This window comes from Symphodus melops, assembly GCF_947650265.1.
Source record: "Symphodus melops genome assembly, chromosome: 5".
Taxonomy (NCBI): Eukaryota; Metazoa; Chordata; class Actinopteri; order Labriformes; family Labridae; genus Symphodus; species Symphodus melops.
This window is the reverse complement of record NC_136695.1, coordinates 9469783-9492420: the sequence shown is the minus strand read 5'-3', so window position 1 is coordinate 9492420 and position 22638 is coordinate 9469783. Positions and strand designations below refer to the sequence as shown.

Genomic DNA, 22638 nt, shown 5'->3' with positions numbered 1-22638 from the left:
GTTAAAAGCTCACTATTAGGATTGAACATCAAAAATCTGTCAAAATCCTGGTCAGATTGCTTCAATCTCCGTGTTTATTGATGTTGTTCTGTGTCTTTTAACGTTATAACTTTCTCATCTAAATAAAACTTTGTGTACCGAGCTGTCTCTCTTAGTCTCTCCCGTAAATAAACATCCACAGAGCTCCCCTGCAGGCCTGGAGCACTTGCATTGTGGCTGAACTTGCAGCACATTTCTGTATTTGCTGTTGTTTTCTGAATGTTTGTGTTTTTGACTTTTCAAAAACAAAGTTTTGTTTATGTACTTGCAGCGTGTTTGTTTTGCAACGCGTATGTGTTTTTGCAGGGCATTTGTGTCTTTGCATTTGCATGTGAAGATCTGAATATTAGTAAGTGACAAAAGACTTCTGACCAAGACTTTTTCTTTGAACATACTATAAAGCCAAATCATCCATGACTGCTTTTTTCTGCTCTTGCTCTCCACAAATACTGTTTTCCTTTTATACAGAAAGTGCCCACTGAAATGCTAGTAGAAGTAGAAATAATAGTAATAGTAATAATAGCTAGTAGAAATAATCATAATTTACCTTTGCTAAATCTGTAATGTTAACTGTTATTTCATTTCACAAAAGATCTGCTTCACTTTACTAGAGTTGGGTAGTGAAGGTAAATAAAGGAGTTAATTGACTTTAGGCTTTTTTTCTGGAAAAATCAGAAGGAACAAATCAGATTGGATCTTTGGTAATTTAATGAGGAACCCTCAGGATGCGAATAAAATGATAATCTTAGTTTTGTTTTTTTCATATTTAGGTTTTTTTTAATAATTTAATATTAATAATTTAAAATTTAATAACTAATTATTTTAACTGCAATGTAGGGTTGTCCCGTTCCGATATTGATATCAGATATCGATCCAATGTCAGCCAGAAAACAAATATCGAATTTTATCAGACTGCATCTAAAATCTCCGATATAAGCACTCCAATAAGCAAACCATTTAACAGACTTTAAAAGTATAATTTGTTTTTATTGGATTTATTTAGATTGCTTTTCAGGGTCTTTTAGTTTATTTTTTATTTATTTTATTCAATTGTAGAATACTGTAGATATCTTGAAGGTTAAAATGTATGTGACCAATTGGTTAATAATAAATGGGTCCGTTTTTCTCATATTGGTTATGTTGCTGACTATTCTCTGTTTGACGTCACTTGTTCAAGCATCTTTTAACATTCCACTCTACAAAATAAGTAATAAAAGTATATATGATTGTTGCTGATATATCGGATCGGTATCGGCCAATCCTCAAGGCTGCAATATTGGTATTGTATCGGAGGAGAAAAAGTTGTACTGGGACATCCCACTGCAATGCAATGATTTCAATCCACAATAAAATAATTATACAGCTTTATTTGGTCTATTTGTGCAACACCTCTGGAAAATGTTGTGATAAATCTCTCTGTTGCAATAGTTTTAAAAATGTCTTACTCAGTTTGTATGGCTTCAAAGCTGTTTGTTGTACAGTCTAGTAGGCAATAATAGCTGTCATTGTCATAACATTCCAAAATCTGTTCTGACAAAGTAAGGAAAGTTCAAGTTATGTTACAGACATGTAATTCTTTCTCTTTTCTTTTTGTCTTTTGATGCAGGTGGAATCAAGGGACACGTTGAACAGCATTGCGCTCAAGTTTGACACCACACCCAACGAGCTGGTTCAGCTTAACAAGCTGTTCTCCAGAGCAGTGGTGCCTGGCCAGGTGACTTTTTGTCAACATCCTTATCATCTAGCGTTAATTGTCCCTTTGGGATACAAATCAATTGCTAAAGACATTTTTTGTTTCCAAAAAGGTTAAGTGATGTGTGTAACTCTGCTCTTCCATGGATACATTAATTCTGACTACTGCTTGTTCTGGTGTAACAAGTAAAAACATGAGCCAATTAACACATGTTTTTGCTTGTTACACCAGAAGTTGACGCAGGAGGTTTTCTCTTTTGTCTCTCCCTGGGTTTTATGCATGGTATTCAATTTGTGTTTGCTCAAGGCAATGTCTGTGGATTGTGTTTGCAGGTTCTGTATGTTCCTGATCCCGAGTACGCCTCCAGTGTCGGAAGCTCCCCTTCCCTCAGTCCTATCAGCCCACTGTCTCCCACCTGCTCAGAGACTGATTTAGAGAAAGTAACGGTATGATAACTCCTGATGTACAATTTCACACTCAAAATGTGCATATACTGTGTAAATATATATATCATATATTTTAGAATTTTATGTAAAGCTATATATGAAAGTGTCTTTTTGGTTCATGTGGATGAAAGATAACAACTTCCAGAATGCATAGCACTGCAGGCGACTCCAGCTGAAGTAGAGGATTTATGGTGCATTCACGTAGTATCGGACACATCAGGAAAAAAAGAGTTTCCGAGTTGTAAAATGCTCATGAAACACTTGCTCAAGTTGGTTTTGTGTTTTGTTAATTTTTACATAGCTTTTATTCATGCACGTGTTGCACATACATTTCGTGCTCAAGTATATAACTTTTGACAATAAGGTTTCTCCGGATTGGGAAGTCAGAGGAACAAAGTCCCTGCTCTGAAACTTGCAGGGACCACCTGAGCAGCACCTGAATGCAGCATTATTTACAGACATTTTCTACAACACATACAGAAGTTTCCTCAACTGATTCCGGTATTTCTTACAGAAGGAATTGACATCTTGGAATTTCCGGCCAGAAAACAGACTATGTCTGTGTCCATAGGTAAACAGTGAGAGCGCTGACACCCCAGTATGCCTCGGCTCTTTGTTTTCATAGCCGCCAACCTACCTGTCGCACATCCACCAAGTGTCTGCAGATGCCAGCTCGTCGCTATATTGCAGCTCGTATAAAGATCCACGAGCATCCGATTCGATGCAAGACCTTCAAAATCTCCTTCATGTATATCACTTTGAAGTTGAAATATACTTTTTTTGCCATTCTTGGTTCTCATCAGCTTTCTCCACAAAGCCTCTTAGCATAGCTATGGCAATGGCTATAGCAATATGGCAGATGTTAAATTTCAATTCTGGGAGTGAAGTCCCTCCCACCGATCTGTAATAGGTCTATAGCTTCAGTGGTTACAAATATGAGGAACTACCTATGTAGTTTCACCCCTGCCAACCATAACAGCCTCCAATTACGAAAAATGACAATTATTGCGTCATTGAATGCTCCTTTTCAGTAAGGTGCTTTCTCGTCTCAGGGGGAAATGAGGGCGGGATGCACGACCATTCAAAAATACTACCAGGTTTCTAATGATACAAAGTTCAATGCAAATGGGTGAAGTATCCCTTTTAACTTAATTAATAGATTAAGGTGGCCTAATCTATTCAGATTTTTTGAAAACCTCTTAGTTGCTACAGTATGTACAGAATTAAGTCAATTTCACAAAGACCTGTCACCTCTAGAAAAAGAAGAGGGTTAACCTGAAAAACCTTTTTTATTGATAGATGCAGGGTATAAATTAAAGATCAACAGGATCAATACATTGCTTTTATATATGACCAAATGTTTCACATTTATTCAACTTTTTCCTTTTAAGCCTAGTTTATACTTCTGTGTCGCGTCGACGGCGTGCCTACAGCATAGAGTATTCGTAGTTCTTCATCGTGGGAATGCGTTGCTCTGCAATTCACCACCAAGCCGCTAGTAGTTCATTGACCTCTTCATACATTCGGCGACCTACAGCCCCTTGTTTTTTGATCTTTCCCTCCAGGAATTATTCGCAATTTGGCAGTCGTTAATAGTGTTTTGAGGATGAGTTGAGAGGTGGTCGCATTTCCTGACCTCTTTGATTATTCGTGTTTTTGTGTTGTGACCGGAAAGTACTAGAACTTCCAGAAATTGTGTTCTGAGCAGACCAATCACAGTCCTTGCGGTTTGTGTTGATGCAATGCATAGTCAGGATTTTTTTGACATGCAGGTAGGGTCCGAGTAGGGGCCATGTGGACTGCGTAGCTATGCCGTCGATAAGACGCAGATGTAGGCTTTAGCCTATGTGTAGCACAGAGAAACTCAGACAACTGGAGCTTAGATGAATGGTTGCATCTATATTAAATTCAGGTTTGGTCTATCAACCATTACACACCCTGTCCTTACAGCAAGAAGACAGTATTGCATGTTATCCTCTTCTGGTACTATGTACAGATGAAGCCAAAAAATATTCTCACTTTTTCCTGCCACAGTCTGTGCACGTTCCTGCACAGGGCCGTGCAGTCGTGGAGATCCCCCGCAGTGACGTAGTCAATGACATTGGCGGACTTGTAACTCCCCTACGCGTCACTTGTAAAAAAATAAGTTGCAACCATTGATCTAACCACCAGGGGGAGCAGTGATTGTGGAAGCTAAAGTGATTACTGAATCTGAAAACAGCTGCGCGTAATACTGTATGCATCAGTCTATAGCACACCTCGATCTCTCTCTGAGAAAAAGTCCACTGTATCAACATCCTCATAAAGTAATCCTAAACTTGTATTTTGTCTGATTCTTTACTACAGAATCGTTTTTTCTCCTCATTCTCCCTTTGTCCCAGCACTCCTCCGTCCGCCCTGTGTTTTTTCCCTTTAAAGTGCATGTGGATATTTTTATATATGTTATAGGTTTGAGATCAATTTAACAATAATAATATATCCCCAACTTTTCAACTAGAGTTGCATAGCTCTGCAAAGCGGCGGTAAATTTACCCGATAAAGTGTGATTTTCACAGTATCCCCAGTACAGAAGGTCGTTGATTTGTCATTCTTAAAGCATCTTGTAACTACATTTAGTCTGCTTATTCATATATTTTTTTATTCCAGGTTTACGAATTTACCTCCCCACACACATAAAGACTTACACACACCACTAAAAGGCTCACGCTGTTCCAGAGTAAAATGAATGAATAAACTGCCAAGTCTCCCACTGTACATTTCCATGTATACTCAGAACGTGACTGACAATGTGCACATATCTTTACCTTTTGAGCCTCTCATTAACGTCTGAGTTAATCATTTTATGTGCACCCGATTTGATCCAAAACATAGCGCGTATTAAAGCTCTTCTTTGTCTTGGTCCACTCTGCGTTTGAATCAAACCAACAGAAACATTTCTTGTGTATTTAAGTTTGGAAAGTTTGAATAAAGGGATTTCTTGTGGCTCCTCCACTCCTCAACATTGATGAGCTTATAGAAGTGATTTCATTTTTTTTTTAAAAACCTTCTTCCACTGCAGAAGGAATCAAATCATAAACGTGATCAGCTTGTACTAAATGTATAGGCTGTGGGAAAAAAATATATGAAAGATATGAGACAGGAAGAAACCCTATTCATGTCCTGGTCCTGATGCCCTACCCCGAGTTACATAAAAAAATCGGCACTTGATTGATAACAGGAATCAAATTATTAGCATTACATTGTGTCTTTTGTTCAGACAGAATGGCCCATCACACCAAGCTCACCTCGCCTTTTGTCAAACATTATCAGTTGGCTGCAGAGTAAAAAAAAAACAAGACACTCGTAATCAAGCAGTACAGCACAATAACACTGCTTCATTCTTTCGTTAGGTTAAAATGTAACTCGGATGGGGCCGCCGGTGGCGCAGTGGCAGTGCGCGCGATCCCATGTATTGAGGCTCAGTCCTCGCACGGGTGGCCCGGGTTCGCGTCCGGCCTGTGGCCCATTTCACGCATCCGGAGAGAATCTCTCCCTGATTTCCGACTGTGTCCACTTTCCTCCCTCTATAATAAAGGCATAAAGGCCAAAAATAAATCTGACAAAAAAATGTAACTCGGATTTTGGATTTGATTAGGATTATGTTTTACATTTACAGTAAATACATAGTAGATTCAGTATCCTGTATTTAATTTCGAGACCCTCAGCGTGTCTGAGTGCCTGCAGATGCAGAATTGCACAAAGAAGGACCTGTGCCCTTGTTGCAAACCCAAAAAAAAAAAATCATAACTGACCCATGTAATAGATATTCGGATCACTCAGTCACACTATAAGGGCATACATTCAGCGCATAGAGACACGTGATCTGTGACAGAGATGTGACCCGTGCACAGATTATCCCCTTCTCAATGATAATTACAACTTTATGATGAAAATTGTAAAATAACTGAGCAGCTTTTTGCACCCCGACCACGGTCACTGCATCGCTGATCATGCGCCATGACGCAAGCTGGAGCCATGCCAAGTGCGCCACATAAAATAAACTGACTATACGGTTGTGTCATAATGTACAGTAATGTGTGAGAGCTTCACCTAAACGGTTTGAGATTAGGCTACCTGTGTTGACTGTGAGTTTACGGTCAGTAAAAGTGATAAGCGCGTTTTTCCCCAAAACAAAAACATATTTTAACAACATATTTTAAGGCCAATGCTCATCAAATAAGTACATGTGTAAAAGGTTTGCACATTAAAATTCTAGTTATTGCACAGTAGAGGAGTAATTAATACATTTAATGTCATAGAGAGAGTCATATAGAATATATTCAATATCACTTTGTGCAGCAGCTGATGTGATTCAGGATTCACTAATGTCTGAGTTACAATGACCTAAGTCAACTCAATGATACTATAAGACTGACGCGTTCTTGTGAGGTAAGCGCCATCTACTGGAGGCACCCTACAAGTAGATCTATACATAGATAGATAGATAGATAGATACTTTATTGATCCCGAGGGAAATTCAAGCGCGTTCATGGACGTGTTTACAGTGTGATATAGGCAAGGAGGGGGGCTCTCTATTTGCACGGGAAGTGCCTGGAAACCAGCTGACAGCTGACTGGCTACTGCCATGGAGGGGAAAATCCTGGTGGCTGGAACTGTATGCAGTGTCTGTGCAAACAATTCATTAAGCACTGCAATAAACCCAGTGGTCCATTTGTGAATATAATTCACAAATGGACCACTGAATTGCAGTTTGTTGGTCTCCGTGGCAACTTCACTCTTGTTTTTGCCATCTTGAATTATTCTGTCTTCGCCATCACTGTAACAGCTGCTACACTTAAGTTCAGATACCCTCCAACAACATTCATTTGCTCTCTCACTGACGACCATCACCACCGTCAAAAGAATAGCCCCTGTTAATTTCAAACCCATCTAATTAGGTTCTGCTTGAGAGAACAGTATATTCTTAATGGGTGAGGATCAGAGAGAGTAACTTTGACGGTGGAGAAATTAAGCCTTTAAAAGTAATCCTGTATCTGCTATCTAGAGCAAAAAATGTATGGAGCAGTTAATATTCCCATCACGCAAAGGAAAGATGCTTGGAAGGCAGAGAGGTAGAAAAATTACTTCATCTGATGTGGACTTGGTAGATGGACTTCAGCTTGAATTTCTACATGTGCCAACTCTGTATATGTTTGTCGAGGTGTTGCTTTGCAACTTTGTATCATTAGAAACTTGGGACGTTGCGCATCCAATCCTCATTTTTCCCAGAGTCAGGAAAACTCTGTACATCTTGTCTGAAAAGGAGCCTCCAATGACGCAAAAATTGTCTGTGACGGAGTGGCTCCATCACTGAGCGCAGGCGCATACGCTAACACACATAAACCGACCGACACACACAAAACTTTTCCCTCTGCCAATGCTTCTAACCACTCAATAAACCACACCATCCTCCTCCTTCCCCTTCCTGTTTCATAGTGCAACAAAGGGTGCACACTTGAGAGCTCTTTTTTTGTCTTGCATACATTTATATCCATTCATAGCGCTCTTACCGTTTGGGGCATTAGGTAAGGTAACAGTATCCAAATCAGCAGGCAAAAAACAAGTTAAACAAGAACTAACAGGATAAGAACAGGAAAGGCTCGACAAAAGAATGCTGGAACACTGATACGATGAACGAGGCGAACTGGTTTGACTCATGAGAAAATGTGTTTTGTTTAAAAATGTTTTGTAATTCATAACGCCCAGTGGGAGGAGCTTTTGGTTACTAAAGATGGCTGCCTTTCCTTCCTTTGTCGTGAATTTCAAGCAGTCTTACATAGCAGATAACATGTTGGAGATTTTTGTGGGAAATACTCGCGTTTTGTTTGTTATGCTGGCTCGCTCATTTGGGATTTTGCCTTTTTGGAAATGTTGCTTGTATATAGTTTAAAAAATATTTTTCCTGTTTTTGCTTTTTTTGTAAATATTATTCACTGCACTTTGGAAGACTAGTTAATATATAAACATCCATCAAATTCTGTGACTACGCCTGTATTTTTACAACTTTGGGGTGTTTGGAAAGAGAACCCCGTCACATCGTCATTTTGCTTTGGTTAGCAGGGGTGAAACTACATCACAGGTTCCCCATATTTTCAACCCACTGAAGCTACAGACCTATTACAGATCAGTGGGTGGGGCTTCACTGCCAGAATCTAAAAGCAACATCCGCCATCTTGCTAGGAAGCTATGCTTAAAGGCGCTGTGGAGAATGCTGAGAAGAACCTTCAAAAGGGAAAAAATTATATTTCAACTTCAAACTGATATATGGATGAAGGGCATTTGAAGGTCTTTCAAAAGGAATTGGCTTTAAACATTGTATCACACAGGTCTTTACACAATTCTTTCTTCAGTACCTCCCATTAGATTGTTTTTAGTTTCAGATTAAATTTAATAAGATGTATTTAATGATTTTATTGAGAAAGGGCTTTGACATAAGTTTTTCTGAATATTGTTTTGGGGGTTTTTTTGCTGAAAGAAATTTAGTTGCTAATTGCTAGTGGAGCTTGTTTTTGTTTTGATAACATGAATTTCCCGTTCTAAAGTAAGAAAGAAAAATAGTGAATATAGTGCTGTGTTGTTTAAAAAACTCAATACTATTTACTAGAATATATACTGTATACAAATCATGTGTCTTCAGGCTTTTGTTTCACAACACGTACCATGAAGGTGAAAGTTTTTCACTATCAATCCATATTGTTTCTGTAAAAGAGCTAAAGGCCTGCTGGTATTGGCATAAAAAGGGACACATCTTGTGAGGATAGATCCTGGCTTAGCTGTCTGAATGACCGTGTGCTTTCATGGGTTGCTAGCTGTCAGACTTTCTGTCATGTGGTCTTGTTTTTTATAAATTGGCAGCTACCATTTTGCCTGCAAAATTGCTCCCTGGTTTTCTGTCTGGGCAGTAACTCCTTAAGTAAACAGAACCAGTTTACATGTTAATGCACTGTTTCTTTAACCTGACATGATCAGCACATGGGCTCATCTAGCTGACTGCATAGCATGTGACTACATATGGGTTGATAGCAGTAGAGGCTGCTTTTGGCTGTGCTTTACTGGATGGGAAATTGCAACCAATTTGGCATTCCTCTTGCAGTAAGCAACCACGGCCACAAGGTGGAGCTTTAGATTGATTTTAATTGTAGAATGTGTGACTGTCAAGATCAAAGCTGAGTCTATATTAATATAGCACACTATGATCTGGTAGCAGCCATAGTTTAAATGAGTCTTATGCATAGGTTTTCCTCTTTTTCTTCAAACTAAGAGATAAGCTGGACACACACTAAAACAATATTAATTATTTTTGTAACACCAAAACTGTTTGACACTGTGCCAAACGTGTCAAATTGACTTAATAATAATGCCTGTCTTTTTGTCTTATAGATACTGACAATAATCCCCTGTTGTCCAAAAAAAGACAAGGGCCCATTTGTCAACAGAACAAAAGCATGGATGAGTGCATAAGAATATTCTCGTGTTAAGAGTGGAATTTATCAACTTGTCCTTTGACTTAGAAATGTGGTTAAATATAAATACAGCTATGCAGTGGCCAGTCAGGGTCACATGCTTGGCAACTGCAGAAACAACATCATTTTAAAATAAGTACAGCATATTCAGATACGCTGTACAATTAAAAAGTAAACTCAGAGAAAAACATGCTGCAAAAAGACAAAACGACTGCATTGACATTAAATTTATGTTAATAGAGATTCAAAGTAGACTAACACAAAAACCACAACGTTGATACAGATTATTGTACAGTAAGACACAGAGTGCCTAAAGACACAGTGGTGGCTCTTTCACACATTTCACTTTTTCATTACTCATCACATCTACATCACCTGCACATATTTAGTGTGTATATGAGTATATTAAGTGGAAATTAAGTCGGGGCATCTCCCACACGATCATTGGGCCTACAATATATATCCTCGTGATTAGTATGGGTACAGAGAATGTACCAAGATAAAAATGCAGCCAACGGTTTAAAATTCTTGTTCATTGATAACTCCTGAGTTATGGTTGCCTTTCTATTTTGGTGAACCTGTGCAAATTGTTGCCTCAGTTTCCTGTTCCCAGCTGACAGGAGTGGCACACGGTGTGGTCTTCTGCAGCTGTAACCCATCTTCTTCAAGGTTCGATGTGTTGTGCATTCAGAGATGCTTGTCAGCATATCTGGTTTGTAATGAGTGGTTATTTGAGTGACTGTTGCTTTTCTATCAGCTTGAACCAATTTGGCCATTCTCCTCTGACCTGTGGCATTTACAAGGCCTTTTCCTCCCATAGAACTGTCGCTCACTGGATATTTTCTCTTTTTCTGACTATTACTCACGACTACTACTATTCTCTGTAAACCTTTAAGATGGTTCTTCAAACTACTATCCACCGGAAGCCGTTACAGATCACTGTGTGTATAAACCACAGTATCTTTTGCACCACTCACCACTGCACTTTTTTCTTGTACATATTACTTTTTGTTTATTGTTGATATTTAATATTATGCCTTGTACATACAGAGAAAAGTTTGCCAAAGTTAAATTCCTTGTGTGTGTAAGCATACCTGGTTATTAAAGATGATTCTGGTTCGGCATGAAGATCCTAGTAGATTAGCAATTGATGAAATACTCAGACTAGCCCGGCACCAACAACCTTGACATGTTCAAAGTCACTTTAATTAACTTTTTTCCCAATTCTGGTGCTCGTTGTTGGTAAACTTCAGAAGATCATCCCAACTATTTCTACATGCTTAAAGGCACTGATTTTCCATGTTATAGGCTGATGATATATTTGCAGTAACAAGCAGTTGAACAGCTATATTAGCATCATCATTATTTGTAATGTTGGATGTAGGATGTTTTGGTACTGCAGAAGGATTGCATATATGCAGCTGCAGGAACAGGATGTTATTTTCAGTTTTTGCTGCTGCAACAAACAAACAATGTTTTCTGGATCAGAAAGTTGCATTGTCACTGCGATCCAGTGCTTGAAACTTGCCTGTTTATGATTTTTTATTAATGTGATACTTTGCATTGACCGTTCATGGTTGAATGTGAGCGTGGAGAGGGCAGTAAGTGGGGCTGATCTACATTTCCAGGTGGATCCTGATGTATAAAGAATACATTGCAGGTTTGAGTACAAATGTTATATATATATATTTTTATTTTTTTTTATTTTGGGCGCACAAAATTTCTAGGGTTTTTACACCAAAGTCTTTTAGTATGGCCTCTGCACACTGTTTTATAAATGATACTACTGTATATATATGCAGAAGTTTAGTTGACGAAAGAACACATCACAAGCAGCTGATATGAAGAAGAAGTAGCGAGTAGCACATGTAGTCAGTAAGAGAAGGAAAAAAGGGTTGTCATGAATATAGGATTTTAATTTTGGATCATGGGAAGACTTGAAAACTTAAAATGGCTGTTTAAGTATAACTAAAGAGAATAAAAGTATACCTATATGTTTGACATAAATAATTTATAAATGATTACAATACGTGTGGTGTGCGGTGTACTACACATCAATACACTAAACCAGTTTTACTCGCAAACACAGAAGGAAATCAGAAGGGAAATCTCGCAAAACCTCCCGAGATCAAACGTGTTTTGATTTTTGGATTCCCAACTATGGACACACGATCCCAACGATTTTCTCCCCACTATGTCACCTCGCTTTCTGATTGGCTACGCGTTACAGTCAACAGGCTCGTTTTTCCCTCAGGAGACACTACACATGATGAGAAATCAGGCCAAAAACAATCCAACATGTTGAATATCCCCGATTTGAGATCAGAGCGGTCCCGACATCCTCCCAAGCAGACGAGAGCGGTCTTAACAGACCACACATGGCATGATTATTTTATAAAATTATCTTAAATTAATCAGGGCGTACTTATTATTATAAGTAAGATTATCGGAAGGAGAGAATTGGGAATAAAATCTGCTTAATTATCCTGCCGTTTGAACAAGCCATAAGTCTTTGCAAGTGATCTATCCACACTACAGCAAAATGAATAAATATAATTGCAAAATGTATTTTATTTTCTTGCCTATGCAGTATTGTTAAACATTATATACGTCACCTAGTGTTGTTCTATGAGCAAAACAGCAATTATGTTTGTTTCCCACCACTCTCATGAGAAATATGAGAATGTGAAGTGTGGTTGGTGTCCTTTTGTTACAGATACAAAACATCCTTCTTCTGATGTGTCAGATTTAATTAAGGGGAATGGGAGACAGTGTTTATGATGCACTTCATTGACGGAGTACGTGTTTTGACATTTTTACAAACTAATATCGCAAGTGTGGTATTCTCATGTAGACAGCGTGTTTGATCCTTGTAAGAGGTGTATTGTAGTCCCTTTTAACTTTCCTTTTTTTTGTAAATGCTGCTGCTTTTTTGTATAGAACTATTTAAGCAAAGGAGAGGCTAAAGTAAGGCATTAAGGAGTCTCTGTTTGACAGGGAGGCTGTTAATTTAAGTTATGCCAAGATGTATATGGTTATGGAAAGATGTATTTTGTGAAAGTGGATAGCAAGTATACATTTCCAGCAAACTTACTAATACAGTATCGAATGACAATTTAACAAAAACAGATGCTCTCCAAAATCAGGGATCCTGCTTATTTCTGTAATGTATGTTCCTGGATGTATGTTCTTAATTGTGTAAATTGTGAATTCCTAGGTTTCTCACTGCTCTGCTGATTGAAAGATGACTCTTTTGGCTGTAGCAGATCTGGCCAGCCCCCTCAGCTGTTCCTGGCTGCCAGTGTCTGTGCTGCTTGTGTAGGTTTGGGTTGTTTATAAACTAAGTAAGAAAATTGGCACGAGGTGTCAGGAGGACGGCAGACAGTTGTCTGTGTAGGTTTTTAGGCATTCAGGTCATGGACAGTAAATCGAAGCTTGATCCAAAAGCAACTGGCTTAAATTCCTAGCTCTGTCCACCAGATAGTTTTTACACCCCTATAGTGGAAATAAAACAAATCTGAGAAGCAGCATTTACATCACTGAAAAAAAGAGAAGAAAAAAAAACCTCTCCATGCAGAAAAGATCCTACTCACCCAGCAGTGTGAACCTTAAACCACACTACATTACAGGAATAGGAAACAATGGATATTGCAGCTCTGGTATCAAATCCAGCCAGAAAAAAACAACCCTGCCAAATCTTAAATTATCCGAATTCCGAAAATCTAATAAACCATCACTCATTGCAGACAATATAAAACCACCCACCTTAGCTGAGCCACTAGTTTAGTACACAAATTCCCCCTAACCACAATCACCCACAACCTCATCAAGAACCTCTTCAAAAAACTCAACCTTCTTTTTTTTTCAATTTAGCAAGTACACCTTTTTCAAAATTGGACCCACAATATTCCCCTCTCTATACCTTCTGCTTGTTTTTCAGACTATGTCAATTAAAAACTGCACAAATACCCAGCATTCAATTCCAGCATATGAACGAGAGTAAGAAGGGAATCAAAACCCCAAACTATTGCTCTTATTGTAATATACCCCGTCCTGCTCGGTACGGTGCACATTTTCCGGTATTTCCATAGACTAATCCCAGGAAAGATCCCCAAATAACCGATCCGTACCGTCTTACTTTTTGGGACCCATCCGTTGGGGAAGAATATTGAGCTGACCCAAAAAGGTGGAGCTAAACACTGCAGTCCGTTGATTGGTTAAAAGAATCGTCACTTCCTGTGTAACTATACAGTAAACAAAACCCCGCCGTGTTTAAACCATACACAGTCGATTGTTTACGTCTGTGTTTCTCCTCGCTGCACACAGCCTTCTGTGAAACAAAGGTTGATTGACTTTTGTAATAAAAATCCACATGCCAGTGACAGAGCAGATGAACTGCTGGATGCCTTCCATCGTTGGTTTTGTTTGTGTAGCGTTTTTCTCTTTTTGTTGAGTTTATTAGTTAGCGGTTAATGGTTAGCTGTTAGCGGTTAGCTGCTATCATATGACGCTATTTACGTAGCGGATATCGTCATCCGGCTTACATGCCGCCTACCAAATAGGGCATGAGTGGCTGTGGAAACGCAATCAGGTTTAATCCAACCAAACTGTACTAATCCGTACCAGACTGTTGTGTGGAAACGGGGCTATAGACCACTTCAAAACCCCAAACATTTTATGATGCACCAACCCAATCATCAATGAAATCCAAAAACTAAAATCCCAAACCTAACACCAAAAACTGGTTTACATGAGAAAATGCAACATTCCGATTTTCCCCAAAAGCATCCCCTCTTGAACACTTCACTCCAGACGAAGCATTTTATTGGAGCATATTATCCCCTCACATATTTGGAAATTAAACAGGAACTTCAAAAACAAGGCATTTCCAAAATCCCCAGAATAATCTCTTGTTAGTGTATTATTATTAGTATTTACTTGGTTTTATTCTGTACATAGGGAATCTATTTGTACCTATTACAGATGGTACTAAATCTGGACCCAAAAGCACAACACAGAACACATGTAGGCAGAGTTAAATAGCTCCAGATTTGATGAACATAGGGATTAACAAGTGCAAAAGGGAGGCGTTGTGCGTTTTGCCAGGACCCACAAGACATTTGAGGTGACGAGTCACTTTGACAGTGTTCAGTGAATCTATGTGTGGAGTCCACTTCGTGGTTGGGGTCCATTTGACATGGCCTCTTACAAAGCAAAGGTACACAGGAAAGCAAGTAGCAGGAAGACAGGTAGTGAAGCAAGCACAAGGCAAGCTATCACAACGAAGAACATTCTGGCATCGAGTATAGGGAAATCCTCAATCCTAGTTTGAGTTTTGATTCAGGAAAAGACACACCCACCACACAACAACACAAACTGGAAAGAAACATGAGGATGAGACAGACAGAATGACATACACAAAAATAGGAAAGGGAATGCTGCCAAGATGTGCATCATCTAAATGTATTACCTTCTGTACTGCATACAACGATTGCTGTTGGTATTCATTTGTATCTCCTCTCTAGTAACTTCACAAACACACGAAGATGAGAGAGGAGGACTAGCTTCATTACTTAAACTTCTTCAATTGAAGGACAATGTCTTGTTTTCTTACCGGACATGCACATTTTATTATATCTCAAGTTTACACTCCAAAAAACATATAAATGGAATTAGTTAGCATCCTTTGCCATCACAAATGGAAAATGGAAATATGACATGTTTGATTTCTAACAAAATACAAAGTTGCTGTGAAAGCAGTGCATTTATCATATGTTTGCAGTTACAGATTGCTACACATTTGAGGTTGACATTTATTTGACATACATTTTACATGTACAGTAAAAATGCAATTCTTGTTTTTTTGTTCAATCATGTTGTTTTGAAAAAGAAGTAATTAACCTTAGGGCAACATTAACCTCTCATATAAAATGATTGTTGTAAAACATTTTAAATGGATGACAATGAATAAACTTTGTTCATCAGGAACTATCTTTAAGTACTTAGGTTTCAACACACACGGTCTCCTTCTTGAACCTTATAGGTTGTTACTCTGGAACTACCCTTGTGGGGATTAGAATACTCTACCTGTCCAATCCAGCTTCTTTAAAATTGCTAGGTCTATTTGTATGGCAATCTGTATTTATTAAAAAGAATTATGTCGGAACCAAGTAATTAGTCCTTTGGTATTTCAGCTGGTGAGCCAAATAGAGGCCAAAGCTCTAGAACCAGTTGCTAGCATAATATTTTTAAGTGGTACAACAAGTGGTGCTGGTCAAGATGATAAATTACCCATGTTCCGTTATTTCAGAAATAATATCAAAAGAAGAGTCTTGAAACATCATGCTGATCTCTCAAAACTGAACAGTTAAAGTAATAACAGCAAATGACAAAAAATGGTTCAGGCCTAAGGTAGATTCATATGCTCTCAAGGGCCAACTTTACTTCTGCTTTCAACAAATCCAGTGTGTGGGGAATATCACAGTTCACAGTTATGTTCTTCTTTAAGAGCCTGCTACAGTACATCTTACTTTTTTTATTTATTTACTATCTACATTGTTTATTATTGTCAAGTATCTTAAAAGGTGCACACTGAAAAACTATGTATATTTTTGCACCTCCACCCATCATACCTCCAGGACTCAGATGTCCAGTACAGACCAGAAGGTTTTAACCCTCCAGTGTTCTCCAACCTGCACCAGTCCAGAGTGGTGTCATCCACCTCCGAGGAGGAAGAGGCCCTTACAGAGAAGTTCCTCAAGATAAACTGCAAATACATCACTGAGGGCAAGGTAAGAGAAAGCATAAAATATCATTACCCAATCAGAAGGGTATTTGTGTAAGATATTTTTTCCCACACAGTCATTTAACCTACAGATTCCTGAAATAGCTGTGTAACCTAAAAATATTGATGGACTATTGTTATATTGATGGAACCAAAGAAAATATATGAATATACACTGGAGTTGCCGGATTACTCTTCAAATGTCAAAATATTTGGCCATGAATTTTAAATTCAAGTGCCTCTGTTGGATTTCAATTATCACACCAACATTCTATAATAATTCCGAAAGAATAAATAAGCAATAAACAAACAATTGTTCCACTATAGTGTCAATGATGACCCTTGTTTAACCATAATTGACCCTATTTTAATGGCTTAAAGCTTGCTGTCTTAAGCGATTTGCACCGGGCACTATCTGGGCACAAACCCCACAGTGTACAAAGAAGTTGGGTTAAGGCACTTGATTCTACATAGTTGGTTTTAACGTGGCTGGATTAGACAAAACCCCAGCCAGACCATTTATCTTCTTTCCCTTCACTGTGCCTCTGAAATCACACAGAACAAACAGACTCAATATAGTACTAAGGTTGATGAACGATACGTGCTATCCATAGTTGGAGCTGACCTAATTGACAGGTGGGTCCAATGTACCGGTTTGTTAGGAGGTCTTCTTTTGCTGCAGGTCTCAGAATGTTCGATTTTAGGTTGACTGAAAGTTAGGCTGACACAGAATTTCCAGCATGGTGGTTGCTTCCGATGAGCCTCCAGAGCCCCCTTCTGTAACAGATGGGTGACTTTACTCAGTCTTAGTCCATTAATATTTACAGTCTATGGTACCAAATGAAAACTCTGAAAGGTTTGACACTGACAGTCAGTGGCGCATTTGTAACAATTATTCATTTTGCCTACAATTCCTCTATGGTGGCAGTGCTTTTGATTATCTTCTGGTAAATAAACAAAGCTGTTAAGCTGATTTACAAATTGATTCTCTTCACTGTCCCTCTCCTTCCTTTGTTTACTCAGGGTGCAGTAAGTGGTGTGTTGCTGGTGACACCAAACAACATCATGTTTGACCCTCACCGGATGGACCCACTGGTTCAGGCCCATGGGTGCGAGGAGTATGGTATTATGTGCCCTCTGGAGGAAGTACAGTCTGCAGCCATCTACAAGGAGATCACTGACCCCAAGACCAGAGAGGCTTTGCCTGAGTAGGAGAAACATTTTCTTTGTCACTTTGTTGTAATAAGATCTGTTTTCACAGCATATCTGGCAACAAACATCCACATTTTTTACTGTGTCTTTATGTGACTCTGAATCACTGTAATGCAGAATTCACTCTGTAACCAATCCTTTTCACTACTGAACCCATTATTATTTTACATCAACCACTTGACTTTACTTCCTGCACCCCCACCATCACACAGACACACACATGAACATATAAAATGTCATCAAGTTAGCAAGTTTTCATCCAAAATTCTTGATGTTCAACTTTTCTTTGAAGCGGTCATGTCTTAACTTCCTCAAGGGTTTTCTCATTGTTTGTTTTTTTGTTTGTTTGTTTTTGGTTTAATTTTAATATTTCATGTTGTTAAAGAAATATGTATGAAACGACAAATTATTTGCTGCATAAGAATGTAGAGTTAAAGTGTGCTGTTTCTGTTGTGGAGACAGAGTGGCATGGTATTAAATTGGTTGACTTTTGTCCATGGAACAGTTATGGTGCTTGTAAAAGACTCGTTTTCAATTTATAGATGAGTGTTTTAAATGGCCCACATTTGATGTTTCATCCAATTTATTTATTACTATTTAAAATTAAAGTTATATATATTTATCATCTTTTATTCTTTATATGTTTAGCCATTTGCTGAATAAAGACTCTGGGACAAGATACTGTTAAATACACTGGCAACAGTAGTATTGTTTGGCTGTATTACTGTTATTATATCTCCTCAACCAGTTTGACAAAGTAACGACTTTGCCCACCATTTTGGCACAATACCAAATCGGAAAATGGTGTATTACTTCTGTGAATAAGGGTCTTTAGTCTTTAGTTTACATTTCCCATTTTTTTATATAACAATATAATAATAATCATTTTTATATTTCCCATAAAATAACAATATACATTTTGTCATGAGACCCTGGCTGAGTTATTGCATTTCTTTAAAAAGTTTCTTAAAACACAAGCTCAGCTTTAAAATAATTAAGGTTTTAATCCCAAGTAAAGTTCAGGGCAATCTTTTTTTTTTAACTTGAGACAGCTTCTCTCTGAGTTAACATATTTGTCAGACTAATAAAAGCTAACTATAAAAACTTGCCTCTGTGAAATTGTAAAGGGCCTTCATGTCCCTATGAAATACACATTCAGAATGCTATGCACACTTTTTGCTATACTCCTTTATTATTAATACAGTTGCATGTGTCTTATCACTTTTTTTTTTTTTTTACGTTACCAGTGATCTGGAGCCTCTTCCTGCTGAAAGACATCCCTCCCAGCAGAGGGACCCAGATCTGCACCTTAGGGAGCCAGGTCCACATGACAGCAGCAGTGCCATACCACGCAGCACAGAGGGTTCCATTTCAGAAGATGTTTTCACTGAGCCAGAGCTTTCCCCCATTCGGGAGGAGGAGCAACCATCTAATGAGGACCAACACCTTGATAAGGCTTCTGCTGCTTCCACAATGTCTGTGAAAACTGTCACCCAGATGGAGATTATCAGTGATACCTCCCCAGCCCCAGGCAACACACACGGTTCAACCAGCCAGTTGGAGGAGCTTTCAACTAAAAGAGCTGATAATCCACCAGACACTGACACAGAACATGATCGCCAGTTCACCGTGGGATCCAAGCAGCACAGCATAGAGCCACCAAGCACAATAACTACCACAAGTAGCAGCGTTAGCGAGGCCCAGGGTACTAGCAGCACCTCAAGCAATGGTTCCAGAAGCTTAGTCAACCCCGCCACAGATGTCACCTCTGTTTTAGCCAGTCCACAGGAAGATGCCAGTAATGGGACAGATATCTCAAAAACAGACTCTATGCAAAAAGGCAAGGAGGAAATAAAGGATGAAGAGCAGTCGCATAAGGAAGGCATGCTGAACTCGACAGATGGTACAAAAGCTTAGTAAAGTTAGTTGTTGTCACTGTTAAACAACATTACATTTCAGGTGATGCATCTGTCACCACAATGTCTTTAAGAAGCCACCACACATCATTAATTGTAGTCATAAATAGAACTTCTCCTATCCAATTTCTCTCCTCTCAAAGTTCCAAAATCCTGTCTCTTTTGTAGTTTTCTGATAACCTCTCCTTTTTCACTTTGCCCTGGTGTAGGTTTTTGCAATATAAAGGTAAAAGGAAATAGCAACATGTTTTTTGTTTTCAATTAGCTAAACTAGCAGGGCAATGGCTAGCAAAGGTTTTTTACCGTCTCTGTAGGACTCGACCAGTCCTGCAAAAGCCTAGCAAACACTTGGACATCAAAAACACTTGAACTTGCTCAACACTCATTCTGAAATTTTCGAGCAAGCTTTCGGAAGTGAACACAAACGGCCCAAGTCATTTGTACGTTTTCCAACTGAAATCAGGGTGCGCTTATGTGGAAATGCAGCATAAAGGGGTCTGGAGTTTTTCAAAGGGGAAAGAAACATAGGAGAAGATACAGAGAGTACTAGTACTTGTCTCCCAGTTGGCAGAACGCTCCCAGATAGCAGGAGGCCATTTGAGAGATGGCTCGGGTCATCCACGATGCTGGAGGCTTTGTGGGTGAGGCCTGTGTTGTAGATGTCCAGGAGGGAGGAGAGTGAGACTCATTTCTGCCTGAAATGAGTGCATATGTCAAAATTGCTCCAAATACCAAGGGGAACAGAAGGCATGATAAACCCAACGTCCAAGGGCCTTTTGAAACAGCATTCAAAGTGGTGTTATTATAGCTTGCATCGTTGTAATTTTAGTTTTTATTTTGACTTGGACTAATACTTTATTCCCTATATCCCAATTTTTTTTTTGTTCAATACATCCCAAATATTTGGTTTGGCCCAGTTTGACTTCAGAGACAAGACAAAAACCTTGATGCCTTCAAACCCAAAACATTGTTTTATACTCATGCATTAGGATTTATAGGGTAGACGTCTCAGGGATATTATTAATGTGCTTAGTTTAGCTTGTGTGATCCAGTATTAAATCTAGCTAATTTGTACTTCAAAGGGTTATTTTACTTAAAAACAACTTAAAACAAGCTTCACCAAACAGAAGCTACCTCGTAGAGAAATTAGCTACAGCAAACAGTAAAAGTAGCTACAACATAAAAGCTAACCAGTACTTTTATTTAGATCACTCATTACAAACAAATAACTGATAACTTTACATCACAGAGTATTATGGGCTTTCTTAAAATGTTATTAATTGACAAAAAGTATGTACAATTGCCAAGAAACAGTGGGTGTTGGCAGCAGCAACAGCAGCGGTTTGGTCAATTTACAGTATGTTAAGACAAAGGCGATTTTGGTTGCCAGGACAGCCACTCACTCAACTTGTTTAGCTGTCCCCTCAAGTTTCACCTCTGTTACAATTTCATTACCTCTTTTCCTCCTATATGTTCTGTAGGTATCAGTTAACAAGTGGCTACCTGGTATAGACTGTACAGTAAATGGTTTACTTTTTTTTTTTTTATCTTTTCTGTTAACTAATTTAAGGGAACACCTGCATGTACAGTCTGTCCCCGTTTGGTGAATTCATGCTTGTGTATCTGCACATTCACCTGTAGCAGGGACATCTCAAGCCTCATGTAAAGAACTATTCAGTGATGTCACTATTGCACTACAATAGATCATCCACGACAAAATAAGCTACTGAAAAAACTACTAGCGCCACTATTTGTAGTCTTGTAACTGCTCACTCAGAACTCACTGTTCTTTACCATATAGATTTAATGTACAAGAATGCTGTTCCTGTTGATGCAGTAATTTTTTTCTTTTGATGGACATTTTTGTAGCTTGCCAACAGAACAGTTTTATTGTAAACATATTACCAGTTTTACTTTACATTATTTTCTTCCAAGTTTTATTTTCCTTACAAAACAACTTGTTTGTTTCACTTCACACTGATGTGTATGTATAACCTGCTCTTGTTGGAATAATTGTGACTGGAAAAACATCCATCTATTATATTCTTATCCTGTTAATGGTGGTGGAGACTGAAGCCAATCCCAGTTGTAATTAGGCGAGGGGAGAGGTACAACCCGGACAGGTCTCCAGTCAGTCACTAGCAGGGCCAACATATAGGCACTATTCACTTATAAACTATGAGAGTGATTTCATTCAGCTTCCTAGGGCTGCAACCATATTGCCATTGGCAGAAGACTCAATGTCACTGACATTCACATTAAAATTTACTGTACTTATATAACCTTTAACCAGTCTACAGTACTGACATATCATTAAATGTCAGATTCAGTATTGTCCAACCCCATTCTTAGGTAGACCTAAGAGCTGGGATTAAACCACCAACCTTCTGATAACTTACTCTATCACTGCCACAGCAAAATCACTGACTGTAAAAAAAATAGCAAAGTACAGTAGGTAGCATATATAAAAAATTATTGGTTTTAAGATGTTAGGCATTGATGTTGGTACAACATGTGAAGGCTGGATGAAAAGAAAAGATTAATACTTTCATGGCTGTTTGATAACATAAAGTTACAGCCATCAACTTGACCAATTATGTGCTCATATATGTACAGATATCATGGATGTATTAATTGCCTTAGCATTCAAAAGTGAATATGAGCATAAACCAATAATTCAGACTTGAGGTACTTTAACCATGTGATGATTTCTCTTATAGGTACAGAGAGCCGAAAGCACTACTCCCATAAGTTCCTATGTCTGAGGGTTGGAAAGCCTATGAAGAAGACGTTTGTTTCTAATGCAAGCGCCTCCATGCAGCAATATGCCCAACAGGGCAAGAAACACGACTACTGGTTTGCTGTACCACATGAGAGGTCAGTACCTTTGTTGCACATTTGACTATTTCCTGAGCAGGATACATTTGAATAGTAAAATGTATTGGTTGCCTCAATAATTCAAAGCAAATCTCACTCTTCACTATAGTCACTGATAAGTCCATGTAAAGCATAAAGAGTTTTCATATGAAGGGAAGATGGAGTTATT

At 38.5% G+C, this 22638-nt stretch overlaps 1 protein-coding gene across 5 annotated transcripts in view; it reads left to right on the top strand.

The window, feature by feature from the left end:
* oxr1a (oxidation resistance 1a) overlaps positions 1-22638 on the top strand; it is a 105202-nt gene that overhangs the window by 67214 nt on the left and 15350 nt on the right. For all 5 annotated transcript variants that reach the window (XM_079343449.1, XM_079343451.1, XM_079343448.1 and 2 more), the window contains 6 exons: positions 1646-1753; positions 2065-2178; positions 16319-16471; positions 17488-17672; positions 18924-19579; positions 22313-22469. In XM_079343449.1, the coding sequence (XP_079199575.1) occupies positions 1646-1753; positions 2065-2178; positions 16319-16471; positions 17488-17672; positions 18924-19579; positions 22313-22469 (1373 nt within the window). The remainder of the gene's footprint in view (positions 1-1645; positions 1754-2064; positions 2179-16318; positions 16472-17487; positions 17673-18923; positions 19580-22312; positions 22470-22638) is intronic.